The following is a 19557-nucleotide window of genomic DNA, read 5'->3' as shown; positions in this document are numbered from 1 at the left end:
CTTTGTCTCCCCTCCCTCTGTCACCCTCCCCTCCGTGCTTTCTTTACCCACCCTTCGCGCATTCTCCTCCCCTCCATTGCCTCTCCTTCATTGTGCATCCGTTGTTCTCTGCACCGCCAATTAGAAATCCCATCGGAAAACATACTCGGCCACTTTGTTTTCTTCCCAAAATGCAACTTCCAGTAACATTAAAGGAACTTTTTATGTACGCAGCAGGAAACATTTAGAAATTGTATCAATTCTATTTTCTGGTAGAATCTTGTCCAAACCCGAGAAGGATTTTACTCCATCTCTTAATTCTCAAAAAACATGAAAAACTTAACTTAGTTACCACAAGTAACAAGACCACGTTTTATTAATTAGAGAAAAAAGGCAGTACATTTTTTAAAAATATAGGTATTCCTTGCTACTAAGCTTATGCACTAATCTAGGATTCATATTCAAATTAGTGGAAGGGAAATCACTAACTGGTGTTCAAAACAAAAGTAAAAATATTTTTCACACTTTTTACATTCCTGTCAGCTTTCATATGCAAATTAGATTCACATTCGATATGTATTCGCGAATCCTTTAATTAAGATTCTAGGATTTGCGAATCCCCAAATCCCCTGACACCATAACACTATGCGTCAAACAAGACTCAATGCTGCCCCAGCTGGAAACTCCATGACCTGGACTGCCCACAAGATGCGGCACCAATGCTTTAAACCACTGCTATGCACCGCAATTAAAAGATGCTGGCAGCCCTATCTTAAAAATAAGCAGTTAAGACCGACCTCCCTCCTACAAGCTGACCTCCAGACACTGATAAAGAGGACAAACTGGACAGGAAAGATCTAAAGATATGCTATAGAACACCCCTTGTGCAACCCCCTGGGTACAATCCACCAATCTACAAAGCCAAACCCAACCCTGGCATCCAAAACTGAACAAACAACGAAAACAGCACTAAGTATGCCTAATTTGCTTTTAAGAACTGACCAAATATCGCAAAAAATAGGAAAGCAAAATCAACCAGAACACCATAAGTTTCTTACAGCCTGAACAGATCCCATAAAAACTATGCACCATAGCATTCCCCTGTAATAGCAACAATTCCAGGCAGAAAACATCCCAAACTTTCTCATAATCTGAAAAAGTTCCCCCATAATAAATGACCACCTCATGATGTCATGTTCATGGGTCAAAATCGTTCATGCCAAATGTATGGACAAATGTCATGGGCAAATAACATGTCCAATATTTGCCGCAGAGGCAATCCATCCAAAGCATTATGGCCTGCAATATCGAACCCCGATGATGGTGGTCAAAGTCATGGCGCAAATCATAATCAGGGTAACTCCCTCAAAGCAATGTATGTGCAAGTCATGGTTCAGATGGACTCTGACAAAAGCAAAGACTGCAAGAGCCACCAACGCAACAAATACAACTAATATCTGGTCCAATATCATGGTCAAATGACATACATCAAAGCTCTATGGTCAAATGCATGGTCAAAAGAGTTACCTATGCAAAGCGCAATGGGCTCAAGATGACAAAGCAGAAAAGTAAACCACTCCGCCAAAGCAGAACCTGCAAAAACCCACCATGCACATGAGTGTCCTCATGATTGACGACCGGTCCAATGTTCATGTGCAAAATGCATGGTCAAAAGGGACTCTGACAACAATCTGCTCAAGAAACATGCATGAGCTACCTCATGATGACGGTTCAATGGTCAAAATGGTCAAATCATAGCAAGGCAACCCACCAAAGCAAAATGCACAAGAGCCACCAAAGCAGACTAATACAAAACTGTGGAGACAAAGGTCATGGTCAAATCATGCGTCAAAAACTGTCAAACAGGCTGCCAAGATCCACCAACAACAAGTGACAACCATGATTGTTCAAACATCATGGGGTCAAATGCACATAGTCAAAGGCCATAACAAACGTCTCAAATGTATTTTCATATGCATGGCGTCAATGGAACTCCGATTCAAAGCAGCATTGCAAACCACCAAGCAGATAAATGACTACAACTATATAGTCAAATTCATTGTCAAAGTCAATGTTCAAATTCATGTCAAGGACCCAGATCACTCTCCTCTACAGAACATCCCATAACACTATTTGCACATATGTATCCCCTGTACTAACACAAAATCACAAGAGTAGTCCCCAAGTTTCTCCATTAACAGCTACAGATCTCACTCTCCCAAAAAACTATGCACAATTTATTCCCCTACTAAGCACAATCAGCAGGACCATTCCCCTAAATAACTAATATACTGTACAGAAGATACCATCAACTATGTATTCCCTTAACTAATCAAACCAGCCAGACATTCCCCTACTTTTCTCATACCTCAACCACAGCATCCAATAAACTTTAACATAGAATCCCCTTTAAAAGGCACAATTCGCCAGAAACATCCCTATCTTTGCTCATAGCCTGTACAAATATCCCAATAACTAGCAACAAACATTCCTCTTTACTAAGAACAAAATTCAGCAGAAAATCACTACGGGATTAAAATCTTGTATAGAAAATCCCATAAAATGATGCAGCATAGATCCCTCTTACTAACATATTCACCCAAAATTATCAAATTTCGATAGCCTTACAGAGAATTCACCTTACTAAGCACCAATTCAAGCCAGAACAGGTCCGTCAAGGTTTTTACTCTTACCTTACAGAACATCCCAAAAACAATGGCAGCATAGGTATTCCTGTCTACTAAGCACAATTCAGCAGGAACGGTCCCCAAAGTTTGTTCATAGATATTGGTGTTGGATTGAACTCATGGCTTCAGGAACTTCAACTTTGCCTCCTTTCGTGACTTTGGGTCTTTACGCCGCTTCAGGACTTAAATTTTGGCTGTTCCGTGACTTCAGGTCTTTCGCTGCCTCAGGACTCCAATTTTGGCTATTGTCGTGACTTCAGGTCTTTTCGCTCATAACTTTCGCACTTCCGCATTTCGGTGTTTCGCGACTTCGAGATGAAGCGGCACGGCTTCGGCACTGTCAAGGGGGGCCCGGCCTCTTCGAAAAGTTCAGCACTGCGCGCCCCCCTTCAGGCTCGGGCCCAGCAGCAATATGTATTCCTCTGTACTAAGTACAGTTTAGCTGGGACAGTCCGTAAGTTTGCTCAAAGCCTGTACAGAGCGATCCCTGCATAACTAAACCTGCAGCCCTTTTGCTTATATGGTGACAGAACCCCTAAGTGACAGCTAATATTCTTATCATTTACGGTAGGGCGGCATTGGTGGACGGTGAGAAGTCTAGCTTTCACCCTGTCCCTACGTAGCTAGGTAGTGTCAGCACTGTGGGGCAGAAAACGGAAGGTGGGAGTGGGTGTTGCTACCGGCTGTGATTTATGCACATTTGGCCTTATTGTGGCTCTTGCATTTAAGACGATACTTACCTCATTGATCCACCATTTGCAGTTTTTAATTAAGTGTTTTATGACAATTGTCCAGCACTGCTGTAACTTTTCAACAGCAGTGGGTGTGTGGTCTGGAGCGCTTTGCAACTTTTTAATCAGTTGATAAATGTTACGTTTTAATATTGGATACATTGTTAAGATTTGACACTGAACTGGTTTGCTTTTGGAGTGTAGGATGGATACTTTTACATAATAGTGTCCCCCTAAGCTCCATGGTTTTTGTTTATATAAATTTATGTCTCTACAAACCTGCGGTGATCCCTTTAATGCTACTTACTTCATTACTTATAGGCTCCCTATTTTTTCTGTGTTACATTTACGGTAGGGACACATACATATAATAACTGTGTAATACTCAGGGTCCAATGTATAACTTAGTCTGCAGCCTTGTGCCTTTATATGGTCACAGAGCCAGTCAGTGACATCTAACAACCTTATCATTTAAAGAAGGGGGTGTATTATCCCTTATAATCAATGAGTGATAGTCCAATGTATAACTCAGCCTGCAGCCTTTATATGGTTATAGAACCCCAGCCCAGTGCCCAAGGCCCACCCCAGATTCAGCCAAGCCTACACCACAGTAAAAAGCCCACATAGACATCAGTGCTAAAACTAACCCCCACACATCATTTTTAAAAGCCATTGGTGGTTAAAACAAAAACATTGTTGGCCAGGGTCCCATATACAAGTTTTTAAAAAATCATTGGTGGTCAGGGCCCCATAAGATAAAAAAATGGTGCAAGGGGCCCCCCAAAACGTTTTTTTGTTTTTGTTTGTTTTTTGCAAAAGAAAATTGGTGGTGAGGACCCCCCTACAAGTTAAAAAAATCATTGGTGGCCAGGGCCCTCCCGCTATAAGTTAAAAAAAAAAAAAAAAAAAACCTTTGCACCTGGTTCCCCCAAAAACGTTTCTAAAACATTGGGTGGCCATGGCCCCTCTTAAAAGTTTAAAAGAAACATTGGTGGTCAGCGGCCCCCATAGAATATTTTTAAAAAACATTGGTGACCAGGGGCCTATATAGTATTAACATAATACAGGGGTTTAATAAAATAAAAAACACACTGTTCAGTGGACCTTACTGCCTTACCTGGCTTTGGGTCCTTTCGAGGCTTCAGGACTTCAACTTCGGGTCTTTTCGTTGACGTCGGGGTCTTTTCGCCAGCTTTGAAGACCCCCCACATGGTCTGTCATTTCAGGTACTGCAAATTCAACACATTTACAGCATTAATTTGTGGGGCAAAGATAGAAAAATGTACATTCACCCAAAAAATATATTTTCAGAAAGTAGACATTCCCCTGAATCCAAATTGGGTGTGCATGTCCTTTCTACTCTGAAGCACCCAAGCTGCGAGCCTTTAATAAATTTGGCGATTTTGGAGATAACTTCACCCTTGCGGCATCTTACCTGCTACATACTATTAGGTAACAAGATAAAACATATATTGATACATGGAACTAGACAGTGTACTCTACAACTTCCCTGCAAGTTGGGACAAAATAGAAACTAATTAGAAAGCAACACTGTGATACAAAGTAAAGTGAGGTGATGAGGTCACCACCTTACCTACAATGTAACAAGCCAACTAGTTCAGGGACGTTACTGGACACTTTCTAAAACTGGGAAGTGGATTAACGCCCCCGCTCTCCATATCCCAGTCTTTGGCAATCCTACTTTCTCTCCTCACCTAGACTTAGACAACTACAAGGGAATTACTGATACACATATCCCGGACACTTCAATCACAGTCACAATGATTCCTCCCTGTCTGCTAGCCTGTACAGAAAATGGTTCCTTCCAGTTGATACTGCAAAGGCCCTCATCCTAATGAAACGGAGACAGACTGATAGCCACCTAAGAAACTGACCCAATCAACTGGCTGATTATTCAATTATTAAAGGTATTCCAGTGAACTTGGCAAAATTCAGCAGGAACAGCCCCTATGTTTGCTCATAGCCTGTACAGAGGGATCCCATAAAACTACGGTACATCTCTACCTACTATAGCTGCTATCCAAAGCCACACTCCCTTCCAAATGTGTTGCAAGGACCCCAATATTTGCAGAGACCACTGCAGATGCTAGGTGGTAGCTTTAGAGAAGAACATGTAGATGGCTTTTAATCTGACATATGCTCTTCATATAATGTGGAAGTAATTGAAAAAGTCTTTATTTCTGGGGCACAATCTGAAAACAATTGAACTGAAATTTGGAAGGTAAACAACCCCTTTAAGTATATGGCACCAGCTAAACAAAAACTGTTCACTGGCTCCATATCCATCACCACTGACCCCAATAAGAAACAACACTGACTACTTACCTGGGATTGAACATAAGGGATACGAAACTGCTTTTGGGCTCCAGAATCTTCAATCGAGGCAACTGCTAGGCATGGAAAAAAGACCAGATCCCCATGTTCCTAAAAACAAAGAAAAGCGGTGAGTTGGGGACAAGTGGAGGTACCGACAGCTGAAACATTACATGACGTCTATATCAATAGGAAATACTGTGTGAAGACCACTAACAGCTTTGAAACATATAGCTCTATAAATACACCGACACAAACTCTCTCTCTAACGTACAAGGTCTTGTTGGAGCACAAACACCCCAACTTACCGGACTATTCCAAATAATCACAAAATGCTCAATAAGCAATAAATACCAGAACAATGAGATCACCATCTCTACCCACTATTTAGGCTAAGGTGCCCCCTATAAGCAAAGGACCCCCCCAAAACCATGGCTGATGAATGAATGGACCAAACAGATATGGCAGCGCAGTAATTGCACTGGCTCAATAGGCCACACATACAAAGCAATGCTCTGTGTACTTAATAGTCTGTGTATGTGCTGCACATCTAATTAGAAATAAATGCCATATAAACCTCACTCATCAACAGGGGACACTTCCCTTTAAGAGCAGGGACAGAGGTGACTTCCACCTGGGAGTGTGACAGTTGGTTCAGTCCGTTGGTTGGCCCTGTGGTGAGAGGTAAGAGTACATTCCCTCTGGGAGATTTTTTGCCAGAAAACCTTTATTTTAGTGGAAAAAGAGGAGGGAATTTGGGCAATGTCCCCCACAGACTAGCAGGTGGTGTGCCTCTCCCTGATTTTAGTGAATTTGGATATTTTTCCCCTAAAATGTGCTTGGGAGATGCCTTTAATCTTAGTGCTGGTTGGGAGACACAGACTTTTTGTGCATTTGGCATTATGCAGGGCTGCCAGCAAATATTCACATTATCTTCAGAAGGAAACTTTTGGGGACCCTGTAGCACACCATAAGGAACTAGGGTTGGGAAGCAGAGGCACGTGCCATGGGGACAGTTGGGGGTGATGAGTGGGGGACATACAGCAGGTCCCATAGAAGAGAGGAGACTTTACACCTAGGGTTTGACAGTTGGTTTAGTCCGTTGGTTAAGTGTATATTCCCTCTGAGAGATATTTTGCCAAATAACCTTTACTATAGTAAAAACAAGAGGGGAAAAGGTTGGGGCAGACTAGCAGATGTTGCTCCTCTCCCTGCTTTTAGTGAATTTGGAGATTTTTCCCCTAAAATGTGCTTGGGAGAAGCCTTTAATGTTAGTGCTGGTTGGGAGACACAGACTTTGGCAGTTATTTAGGGCTCTCTGCTAATTGACTGTGTGAGGAAACTTCCAGCATTCTAGAGACCGAGGCTCAGTACCTGCTGGAACTGATACAAAGCTCAAAGTTTAGGGGAAAATACATTTCTGCTTTCCTCTGTATTAAATAGGAAATATTAAGCGCTAAATTCCTTAACTTGCCTTTATATTCTCTTTTCTATACAGATTGCTACAGTGCCTTTCCTGCATTTTTGGACCGCGACTTCGGTGATTCACACCTGCCCATTAACACCTGGGAGTTTTTTTTGGCTTCTCCATTGTTCATATAATTACATCTTTATCTGAACAGTGTAAGAGAGAGCCAGGGGTTCCTTAGGGAGACCCCCCTTGGGGTGCCCCGGCCTTGTGCCGCCCCCTATTTTTTTCCCCATCGGAGAATCTTCTTTAAGAGGTAATCTTGCAAATTCAACTGATTCAGCACATGATTTCTTCTTCAGCGAGTCTGTCGTAAATTCACTTGGGGGGGTCGGCTTTGTGCATATGAGCCCATACGGCTACTGTATATGGTATTTATAAGAAGCCAATTCATCAGCAGCATTAATAATGGGCTTTAATCATTTACTGGAACACTGTTTCATACAAATGGGAGAATATAGATAAGGAAATACATAAATGGGTGGTTCACCTTTAATGTATATTTTAGTATGTTACAGGATGGCTACTTCTAAGCAAATTTTTCACTTGTCTTCATTAAATGTTTTCGATATTTTTCTGACTCTTTCGCGCTTTCAATGGGTCACTGACCCCATCAAAAAACAAATGGTCTGTAATGCTACACATTTATTGTTATTGCTACTTTTCTTCAAAGAACATGGTTGCTAGAGTCATTTGGACCATAGCAACCACATGGCTGAAATTGCAAACTGGAGAGCTGCTGAAGAAAAAGCTCAATAACTCAAAACCCACAAATAATAAAAAAAGAAAAACCAAGTGAAAATTGTCTTAGAATATCACTATCTGCATCATACTAAAAGTTAATTTAAAGGGAAACAACTCTTGCCTTCACTTTGGCTGATTATGTCTATTTGTCCCTGTAGGTTTTCAACGATGGACAAGGTGCAGAGAAATCCATCTCTTCTGGTAATGCCTCAGTGTAAAACAATCCTCTCTCATCTGAACTGGTGTTTCCCTTTCTCTCTTCTATATAAGTTCTACTTAAACTGTCTGTCTGCACTGCTTCTTTTATATATATAGATATAGATATAGATATAGATATATATATATATAGATATAACAACGAAAAACCGCACACACAGGACTTATAGGGGCAAATTCACTAAGATGCGAAGTTGCGCCAGGCGCAACTTTGCCGCACTTCGCCAGGCGAAGTTTCGCCAGGGCTCCGCAAATTCACTAAAATCCGAAGTTGCGCACAGGGGTAGCGTAAGGTTGCGAAGTTGCGCTAGCGTTGATTCGCTATATAAAGCGAAGTTACGCTAGCGAAGGCTAATTTGCATACGGCGCGAATACGTATCTGCACTACAAATGCCTAGAAAACCTTCAAATCAGCAAATAAAAAATTTATTTTGCCCTACACATGTGCCCACTGTCTAGGTAAGTTGCCATGAGTCAGGAAATGTAGGGGGGAGGAAGGGGAGCCTTTCTTTTTCAGCCTATCACCCATCATGTAGAAAACATGCCAGCGTTTTTTGGGACTTAGAAAAAAAATTTTTTTTTTAAACAAGCCCTATCTACTCTATTGCGCTTCGCCAGGTCTGAGGTGGCGAAGGAAGTCTAGCGTAAAAGGTAGCGTTCAGTACACTGCGCATGTTAGTGAATTTGCGTAGTTTCGTCGCTAGCGAAAATTCGCCTGGCGTAAGGTTGCGAAGTAACACTAGCGAAACTACGGCAGCGTTCGTTAGGGAATTTGCGCAGTAGCGAAAATGCCAAACGCTAGCGAATTAACGCTAGCGTTCGGCGCTTCGCGCCTTAGTGAATTTTGCCCCATAAGGTGCAAAAAATAAAAAAGGTTTATTGCAATGTTTCGGCTCCTGTACTCGAGCCTTCTTCAGGCCACCTGAAGAAGGCTCGAGTACAGGAGCCGAAGCGTTGCAATAAATCTTTTTTTTATTTTTTGCACCTTATAAGTCCTGTGTGTGCGATTTTTCGTTGTTCTATGTATAATTTACTATAACCTGCACCTGGCCAATTGCCTATTTACAAGAGTGCTCCAGCTGTATGGAAAAAAAAATAAATAAATAAAAAAAATATATTATATATATGTCGGAGCTGCCAAACCTTTTGCCTCTGTGCATGTAGAACTGACATCCAGGGAATCCAATCACTACGTTTATTTAATTTTCAGAATAAAATGCCCTTATTACTGGCATGCTTGCCCCATAAAAACCCAAACCCTTTTCTGTCTCTTTTCTCCTCAGAGCCAGGCTGACTGTGAGCAGCATTTAGAGCCATTTAGTATTCTGTCCCTAATGCTCTTTCTTTTCACTTACAGACGCTGTACTCCGTCCTGAAGGACTTCAGGGGGGAACATACGGACTTTGAGGCCCTCGCCTCTTATTACGGTAAAATCCTATATAATTTATCAGTTCCTAAGGTTGTGCCATTTGTTTTATCATATGTGAATTCCTTTCCCCATATAGCTCAGTATTTAACAGAAATGTGTTTTTCCTGCAGAACATCACTACCGGGTCGAATACAGCGAGAACATCGTCCTGTAAGTAAACCATAAATGGACTTGTTACATGTTGGGAATCATTTGCTATTGCCCCAGGGGTAACTGCAAGGGCAATAAGGCTGGAAAATGTTTAATTAACATTCAGTGATATCTTTCTTTTTCAGAAAGCACTTCCTTCTTACGTGCGAAGTGGACCCGAGGATGAGGGCCAAGGAGAACATTATCCTGTACTGGAAAATGCTCAACTCACTGGTATGTAATGCAGAATTGATGTTTAGGTAAATAGGGAACAAATAATATTAGATTGCCAGCTCTTATCTCACACTGCTTCTTTCTTTATGTTTCAGGAAGTGATCAAGAGGGAATATGCCGCCCTCAGGAAGTCTGCCAAGCTGCCTCCTGTAAGTGTCACTAGTATTATTATGGGAGAGGTTATTATTCACTGTGTGTCTCTATAATAATTGGTACAAAGAAGCGCTTAACATTGACTCTCTTCTTCCACAGGATCATCCAACTCGAGTCCAAAACCGGAGGCAGCAACTTGAGTATCTGCGGCTGGAGAATGTAAGTTCACCTGGGATCACTGTCCCTGATGCTTTTCTTGGGTGTTTTAACAACTAGATACTGAACTTTGATTGGTCCATTGCAATCAGGACAACTGCACACGGGGTGATTTGGGGGTTTTTCTCCCTATGATGAGAAAAGGCTGAACAATATCACATCATCAGCTGCCGGCAGGGAATCCCACACCCTCACTGCCCTCAGCATATAAAGGTACTATTAGCAGCACATCTACAGGCATAATCCTAACTGTCTCCTTTCTTTCCCCTTTGCTCCTATCCTTGTGCCTCCCATGCGCTCACAGACCATCAACCAACACCTTAACCAGCTGCACAACGAGTTTGTGAGAGAGCAGAAGCTACAGGAAGCTGCTGGGTATGTATTTTGCAATTAACACTTTCAATTACACTTACTGGCACATAACGTTCAAAAAATAGATGTTTTCTCGTACCTCTGGGTGCTTTGGCCATACTAATAGTAAATAGCACAGAAACTTGTTGAACTTTTTTAGGTCCCTACAAACATAGCATGTATTTCAGCATGTATCACTGGGTGAAGTCTAGCATGGAACTTACTCAGCTCAGTAACTGCCCAATGTGTTACAGTAGGGACAGGTGTGTAGCAGGCATAATGTTATTTCTTAGGTAGCAAGGCTATCTGGCTATTTTAATCCTCCAGTGATCAGAATTGTAGTTGCAATACTTTGGAAACAAATTACAATAATGACCCTTTTTTTTTTTTTTTACATTTTCTTCCCTTCAAACCTAGTAAGAAACAAAGTCCTGCAGCTGAAGAAGAGGAGGAGGATGATGGAGCCCCTGCAGCAGCAGCAGAAGAGGAAGCCGCTCCTGGAGAAGAGGAAGCTCCAATAAAGAAAAAGAGGAAAGCGCTCCCGCTGAAGATAAGCAACTTCGTGAAGAGGAGGAGAAAGAAGAGGGAGCGGAAGTAGGAGGTTCTGCAGAAGAACATCAAGCCCCTGCAGTGGAGGAGAAGAAGACAGAGGCGCAGTCTCCTGCAGGGGAAGAAGAACAGGTAGGACCTCCTGAAGAAAACAAAGAGAAAACTCCTGTAGCGGAGGAGAAAGAAGAGGGAGCGGATGGAGAAGAAGAAGCTCCTGAGGTGGAAGAGATCATCAAAGATCCTCCGGTGGTGGAGAGGCCAACCCTGCGAAAACAGCTTAGGAAGGCCATCATGAAGAGGCTCCGGAGAGTATGGGTAATGTATCAATTTACTGACAATTACCCATTATCTAGAGATGCCTCATGTTGTCCAGTGCAGCTCCACTTTACTTCCTGAGCATTTTCAATCAGAACAATAAAAGGAAATCATACACCGTCTGTTGAGCCCGCAGGCTGATTACTTTGAGGGCACCCCATAGACCGATGTTTGGCTGCCTTTAGGTTGTAAGAGGTTGCTGACAGAGATCGAAGTCTGCAGATAAAGTGTTGATTCTATAGCAGGCCAATAACAGGGGAGGTAGGTAATGCTTATAGGGCTGCTGGACATCTGCCTTAGATATCCACCTTTGGAAATGGGTTGCTACTGGGTAATAGACTGGCACCAGGTGATCAAAGCGTATAAAAGAATAAATGGCGCAGGCTCAGACTGAGATTCATAATAGGCCAAGGCATTCCATGTGTAGAGAGACCAAAACAGTCCCCACAGGCCCAATGAATAGTACCTTTAATATCATAAACACACAAGTATTTGTCTTTATTCTTATGTCAACACTTTCTAAATCTTTTCTTTTCAGCATTCCACCCAAAGACTCAACTGCTGCTGCCGACCCAACACCATGGCCTAAATCCTTCCGGTTTACCTCTCCCAAGGGCGTATGTCTGTGTCTCTGTCTGTCTGTGTGTTTGTGGGTTATGTACAGAAGGGAGTGTGGGAGTTGTATACAAGAGTGGGTGAGGGGTTATGTACAAGAGGGAGAGTGAGGGTTATGTACAGGAGTGGGGTGAGGGATTATGTACAGGAGGGAGAGTGAGGGGTTATGTACAGGAGTGGGGTGAGGGATTATGTACAGGAGGGAGAGTGAGGGGTTATGTACAGGAGTGGGGTGAGGGATTATGTACAGGAGGGAGAGTGAGGAGTTATGTACAGGAGTGGGGTGATGGATTATGTACAGGAGGGAGAGTGAGGGGTTATGTACAGGAGGAAGGGTTGGAGTAATATACAGGAGGGAGTGTGGGAGTTATGTACAGGAGTGGGGTGAGGGGTTATGTACAGGAGGGGTTATGTACAGGAGGAAGGGTCGGAGTTATGTACAGGAGGGAGGGTAGGGGTAATGATGGGGGGATATCTACAGTAGGGATGGTTATGTATAGGAGAGAGAGGTTGAAGGGGGTGTGTATAGGTAAGGGTGTGTATAGGAGGGGGTGTTTAGGCATGATCCAGGGTGTAAAACCGACTGCCGTTTCTAGGAGTCAGGAAGGCATTTTTACCTTCAGTGCAGATTGGTCCTCATAGTACTCTAGGGTTTTTCTCCTTCCTCTGGATCATTGGTCGTTAGGGATGCCCAAATATAAATTAGCTATTAATTTCAATAAATCCTGTGCTCCCCGCCAGGTTTCCCTATAAATATGTCTCAGCGTTTTCCTTAATCCCTATGGTGAATATTGAGGGAAGGGGCTCCTGTGCCTCGTTCTACTAAGGACACACATTGATCGCCAATGATTGGAAGGAACTACAAAATTGCTTTACTCCATAGGCCACAATGTAAGCATTTCCATTCAAGTCGTTGCCCCTTTCTTAACATTGGAATTCCATCCACTTCCCACCAGCCTATTTATCCTATACCAGACATTTAGTATATGAAGGTGCTTGATATTGGGGAACGCCTATGCTGGATTTGTTTTTTGGTTTGAAGAAGCAAAGAGTGATTTAAACCGGGGTCCTACCCCTGGTGTGTTTAATGCATTAAACAACGTTCCCCGTTCGTCAGGTGAAATTCCGCGTGAATTCTTTGCACTGTTTGTTTTTTGGTTACCACTCTCTCCAGCTTACAAGACATCCGTTTTGGGTGGGGGATTCCTGCTAAAGCGATGGAGGATTATTATATTTCTTCCTGCCCCCACAATGACACACTCCATTGTTTGCTAGGCGAGCAAGAGCTTTGAGGGGTAATAAGGAAGGTAGGTGCAAGTTGGGCCAACCCTGCCACTGGACCCATGACCCCCCCCCCCCACTCAGTACCAAAGTTCACATGGACATGAACCTGGAACAGTAACTTTTGGTCAAGGTAGACTCTTTAAGCAGTTACCTAACTCAACCTAAATCAAATGTATTAGTAGAAATTTTCTGCATTTCTGATGTGTAAATATAAGGCAGTAGGTTAAATCCTTTGGTCAAACACTAGCCGGTCCTAATAAAGGCAATGACAAACGAGGAACTGTGTTGCCCACTGGAAATCTGTGCTACTGTCAGGAGAGAATATACTCATGAAATGACCTTCCCCTTCTTTAAATCTTAAATGTTAAAAAACATTGGTGGCTTAGGGCCCTAAGAGTTAAAAACATTGGTGGCCTGGGGTCATAAAAGTTGAAAACATTGGTCACCTGGGGCCCTAAAAGGTAAAACATTGGTGACCTGGGGCCCCAAGAGTTAAAAACATTGGTGGCCTGGGGCCCTAAGAGGTAAAAATATTGGTGGCCTGGGGCCCTAAGAGGTAAAAATATTGGTGGCAAGGCACCATAAGAGTTAAAAACATTGGTGACAAGGAGCCCTAAGAGTTAGAAACATTGGTGGCACGGGGGCCCTTAGAATTAAAAACATTGGTGGCAAGGGGACCTAAGAATTAAAAACATTGGTGGCAAGGGGCCCTAAGAGTTAAAAACTTTGGAGGCAAGGGGCCCTAAGGATTAAAAACATTTCTGGTAAAGGGGCCCAAGCGTTAAAAACGCGAGGGGCACAATGAGTTTAAAACATTGGTGGGAAGGGGCACAATGAGTTTAAATTAAAAACATTGGTGGCAAGGGGCCCTAAGAATTAAAAAACATTGGTGGCGAGGGGCACAATGAGTTTAAAACATTGGTGGGAAGGGGCACAATGAGTTTAAAACATTGGTGGCAAGGGGCCCTAAGAGTTAAAAATATTGGTGGCCTGGGGCCCTTAAAATTTAAAAACATTGGTGGCCTGGGGCATAATGAGCTAAAAAACAATTGTGGCAAGGGGCCCCACTACTAATATCCTTATCATCTACAGTGGGGCAGATTATCCCTTATTATACATGAGTGATACTCCCAGTTTAACTGAACCTGCAGCCATCTGTCTCTTTATGGTAACAAAACCCCTCAGCGACTTCTAATATCCTTATCATCTACAGTGGGGATACATTATCCTTTATAATACAAGTAATAAGTATATAGAGTTCCCTATATAAGTCAGTCTGCAGCCTTGTGCCTTTATATGGTCACAGAGCCCGTCGGTGACATCTAGCATCCTTAATCCATATCATTTAAAGTAGGGAGCACATTATCCCTTATAATCAATCAGTGATAGTCCCCTGTATAACTCAGCCTGCAACCTTGTGCCTTTATATGGTTATAGAACCCCAGTCCAGCCACCAAGGCCCACCCCAGATCCACCCAAGCCTACACCACAGTAAAAAGGCCACATAGATATCAGTGCTAAAAAACTAAACCCCTCCCACACAAGATTTATAAAAAGCCATTATCGGTGGTTAAAACAAAAACATTGTTGGCCAGGGTGCCACATAAGTTTTAAAAAAATCATTAGTGGCCAGGCCCCCCCATAAGTTAATAAAAAAAACATTGGTGCCAGGGCCCCCAATAAAAGTTTTTTTAGGACCCCCTGTACAAGTTAAAAAAAATCATTATGGCCCCCTCTTTAAAGTTAAAAAGAACATTGGTGGTCAGGGGCCCCATAGAATATTCAAAAAAAACATTGGTGGCCAGGGGCCTATATAGTATTAACATAATACATTGTGGACAGGGGTTTAATAAAATAAAAAAAAACATTTATGATCAGTGGAACTTACCTTAGACTCCTTTCCTTACTTTGGGTCCTTTCACGGCTTCAGGACTTCAACTTCGTGTCTTTTCAAGACTTTGGGTCTTTTTGCAGCTTTGAAGAGCCCCCCACATGCTCTGTCATTTCAGGTACTGCAAAATCAACACATTTGCAGCATTCATTTGTGGGGCAAAGATAGAAAATATGTTCACCCCAGAAAACCATATATTTTCAGAAAGTAGACATTCCCCTGAATCCACATTGGGTATGCTTGTCTTTCTACACCAAAGCACCAAGCTGTAAATCAGTAAAATAAAATAACTGATCCGATAGCGTGGTTAGTGGTTAGAATACTCAAGGCAAAAGTCACGGTATGAAATCAACAGCTTTAGGGGGGAAAAAAAGGGAAATTATAAAAATGAAGAACTAAAAAACAAAAAGTGATCTGCGTTCCCTGTAAAATTCAGCCTGCAACTTTGTGCCTTTATATGGTCATAAAACCACTCAGTGACATACTGTGGAAGTACAGTAGCCCTTATAAAACATGAGTGGAACTCAGAGATCCCTGTAGAATTCAGCCTGCGGACCTGAGAATTTTTATGGTCACAAAACCCCTAGGTGACATCAAATATCCTTATCATTTAAAGAAGGGTGTACATCATCACTTATAATATATGAGTGGTACTCAGAGTTCCCTGCACAACGTAGCCTACAGCCTTGTTCCTTTATATGGTGATACAAGGCATCAGTGACTTCGAATATCCATATTATTTCCAGTAAATTATCCCTAATAGATGTGTGATACCCACTGTTCCATGTATAATTCAGCCTGCAGCTTTGTGCTGTTATATATATAGTCACACAAACCCTCCGTGACATCTAATATCCTAATCATTTACAGTAGGGGGTACATTACCCCGTTAAACACACAAGTGAGTCTCAGAGTCCCCTGTATAACTCAGTCTGCAGCCTTGTGCCTTTATAAGGTTAGAGAGCCTTTCAGTGACATCTAATATCCTTACAATTTACAGTGGGGCAACATGATCCCTTAAAATATATGAGATACAAAGAGTTCCCCATATATATCCTGTAACGTATGTCTTTATATGGCCAGAGAACCCCATACTGACATCTATTATCCTCATCATTAACAGTAGTGGGTACTATACTGTATATAAGTCATATGATAAGTGATTATGGCTAAAAAGAGGGGTTACATTATTGCCTATACTACAAAAGTGATACTCAAAGTCCCCTGTATAACACAGCCCACAGCCATGCGCCTTTCTATGGTCACGGAACTTCTCAATTACATCTAATATCCTTATAATTGACAGTGGGGGTACATTATCCCTTATAGTGCATTACCATTTATAATAAGGGGAACAGAATTCCTTATAATACATGAGTGATAGTTTCCTGTATATGGAAGGTCAAATCTGTGCCTTTTCGAATCGCGAAAACTTTGCGAATTTAACGCAAAACGACATTAGCTTAACGCATTGAAGTCAATGGGCGTCAAAATATTTTTGACGCGAGCAACACGCGTAACTATTTGGACAAAATGCATTAAAGTCAATCAGCGTCCGAATAATTTTGACGTGTGACAATTTTTGCAGCTGAATTGTTGCCTCAGTTTCAAGAATCAATTCGCTTGCGGCAAAACCCGGAAATACACCACAATTTGTGTCTGGCAAATTTATTCGCCCATCTCTGTCCCTGTATAACTCAGCCCACAGCCTTGTTCCTTCATATAGTCACCAAACACAATCGAATTCTAATATCCTTAAAGCACAGATATATTAAAAAAAAAAAAATGAAAGTACTATAAGGGTGCTAGCACTCACTACATATAATGTATTTGAGGTACCAACTGCTTCTTGGTGGTTTAAATATATTTATTGGGTGCCTGGACTCTCAGGGAATGTGCACTGACCCATTTGGTTATGTCAGTGGCACTTCCCTTATCCGTATATACACTTCTACTTAGCAATGCGGGTGCTCCCACAACCCCCCTTTTGTATTTGCCTGGATTCTCTGCCTCTCACTGTATATATGTACTTTGGGGTTCAATGCCCCTCCCCACCAGGGCCGGAACAAGCGGACAAGGCGCCCTAGGCGCTCGGTCTGCTACCCCTGCCCCTCCCCCTTATAATCTTGCTTGCGTGCGTACACTCGCGACAGCGCGCAGGCGCGAGTGCGCATACGCAATAGGGAAACTTAAAGAAAAGAGAGGGCAGAGTCATGACGAGGGGAGGGAATGACGAGGAGAGTGACAAGGGGAGTGAAGAAGGAAGGAGAGGAGCAGGGGAGCGAACAGCCCGGACTAGGGGTAGGTACAAAACTCTTGAACAGGCACCTGCCCAGCGCCCCCACAGCTATGCGCACTAGGATGGTGCCTTTTCTGCCTACCCCTAGTTCTGGCCCTGCTCCCCACTCCAAATGTGAATATGCAAATTAGGCTTTGGGTTAGGTTTGATATTGAGCCAAACCTGAAAACTGACTGCACTTTTAGTCTCCTACCCTTAAAAATAGTTTGAACCCAACCTCAGTTACAGATCAGCTGTAGACGCACTACTTCCTTCAACTGCTCTTATCTAACATACTGAGATACCATGCAGTTTGTGCTTCCAATATTACTCTGTAATCAGTATTGGAATATACTAAGACTAATAACAGCGTATCTGTTGCAGCTGTCTTTTCTTCCCCTTTAACAAAAAAAAACCCCTAAATCTGGGGCTTAACACCTTGTAAAGTGATAGACATTCCCAATGACAGTAACACTAAACCAGTAACAATGAGGAATGAATGCATATTGGGAAATTGCTTAGCGTTGCATTGATTCAGGAGTCAGAACCAGCAGTTCAGAGGACAGAAAGGGACAGCCAGATAGTGACAGGCATTACCAACTACAGTGACACACGTCTACAACCCCTTTATATGGTCACAGAAGCCCTCAGTGACTTCTAATATTCTTGTAGTTGAAAGTAGGGGGTACATTACCCTTATAATACATGAGTGATAATCAGAGTTCCCTGTAAAACTCAGCCTTTAGCCCCGTGTCATCATGTGGTCACACAACCCCTCAGTTACATCTAATATCCATATCATTTACAGTAGGGGCTTAATTATGCCTTATGATAAATGAGTGATCGTGGGAGTTCCCGGTTTAACCCAATCTCCATCCTTGAGCCTTTATAAAGTCACAGAACCTCTCAATGACTTCTAATATCCTCATAATTTACAGTGAGGGACATTATGCCTTACAATACACGTGTGATGCTCAGAGTTCCCTGACTAAGTCAGCCTGCAGCCTTGTGCCTTTATATGATCAGAGAACCCCTCAGTGACTTCTAATGTCCTTATCATTTACAATAGGGGGTACAGTATATCTAATAATAGAGGAGTGATACTCAGAGTTCCCTGTATAACACAGCCTTGTGCCTTTTATATGTTTACAGAACCTCTCAGTGACTTCTAATATCCTTATAATTAACAGTGGGGGTACAGTATCCCTTATAATACACGACTGATACTCAAGAGTTCCCTGTATAACACAGCCTTGTGCCTTTTAGGGTCACAGAACCCCTCAGTGGCATGGAATATCCTTATAATTGTACAGTAGGGGGTACATTATCTCTTATAATACAATAGTGGTACTCAGAGTACGCAGTATAAACCGGCCTATAGCCTTGTGCCTTCACATAGTCAAAGAACCCCTCAGTGACATCTAATACTCTTTATCATTTACAGTAGGGAGAACCTTATCCCTTATAATCAATGAGTGATAGTCCCCTATATAACTCCTGCAGCCCTGTGCCTTTATATGGTCACAGAACCGCTAAGTGACTTCTAATATCCTTACAATTTACAGTGGGGATTAATTATACCTTATAATACGTGTGATAATCCCATGTATAACTCCGCCTTGAGACCTTATATGGTCACAGAACCCTTCAGTGAATTCTAATATTCTAATCATTTAAACGAGGGGGTATGTAATTCCTTATAATACATGCATGATGCTCAGAGTTCCCTGTATAACACACTAGTGATGTGCTGGTCGGGTAAAACCCGTGCCGGACCCGTCCTCCCACAACCCGCGCCCTGGACGCACTACGGATTTTAGTGAATTAGCGTTGTCCTGGCGAATTTAAGCCGTCGCTGGCAAATTTTCAGAGGTAAGTAAATTTGCCCCAAAATCTTAGTCTGAAATATTGTGAATTTATTTGGTCAGATAACCCCTCAGTAACATCTAATATCCACTGTCGGACTGGGAAGGGGCGGGCCTACCGGGGCTGCCACATCTGCTGCCTTCGGTCC

The 19557-nt window shown here is 42.5% G+C and overlaps 1 protein-coding gene across 19 annotated transcripts in view; it reads right to left on the bottom strand.

The window, feature by feature from the left end:
- zfyve27.L (zinc finger FYVE domain containing 27 L homeolog) overlaps positions 1–19557 on the bottom strand; it is a 137451-nt gene that overhangs the window by 52466 nt on the left and 65428 nt on the right. For 17 of the 19 annotated variants that reach the window (XM_041570583.1, XM_041570582.1, XM_041570567.1 and 14 more), the window contains 2 exons: positions 15263–15386; positions 5744–5842 (listed from right to left, as the gene is read on the bottom strand). In XM_041570583.1, coding sequence (XP_041426517.1) covers positions 15375–15386 — 12 coding nt within the window. In that variant the 3' untranslated portion in view covers positions 5744–5842; positions 15263–15374. Of the gene's footprint in view, positions 1–4586; positions 4627–5743; positions 5843–15262; positions 15387–19557 lie in introns of those variants that run through there. The other 2 variants (XM_041570571.1, XM_041570568.1) reach the window with 2 other exon arrangements.

This window comes from Xenopus laevis, chromosome 7S, assembly GCF_017654675.1.
Source record: "Xenopus laevis strain J_2021 chromosome 7S, Xenopus_laevis_v10.1, whole genome shotgun sequence".
In the NCBI taxonomy this organism is placed as follows: domain Eukaryota; kingdom Metazoa; phylum Chordata; class Amphibia; order Anura; family Pipidae; genus Xenopus; species Xenopus laevis.
Note: the sequence above shows the minus strand (reverse complement) of the source record. Positions and strands in the feature narration are given on the sequence as shown.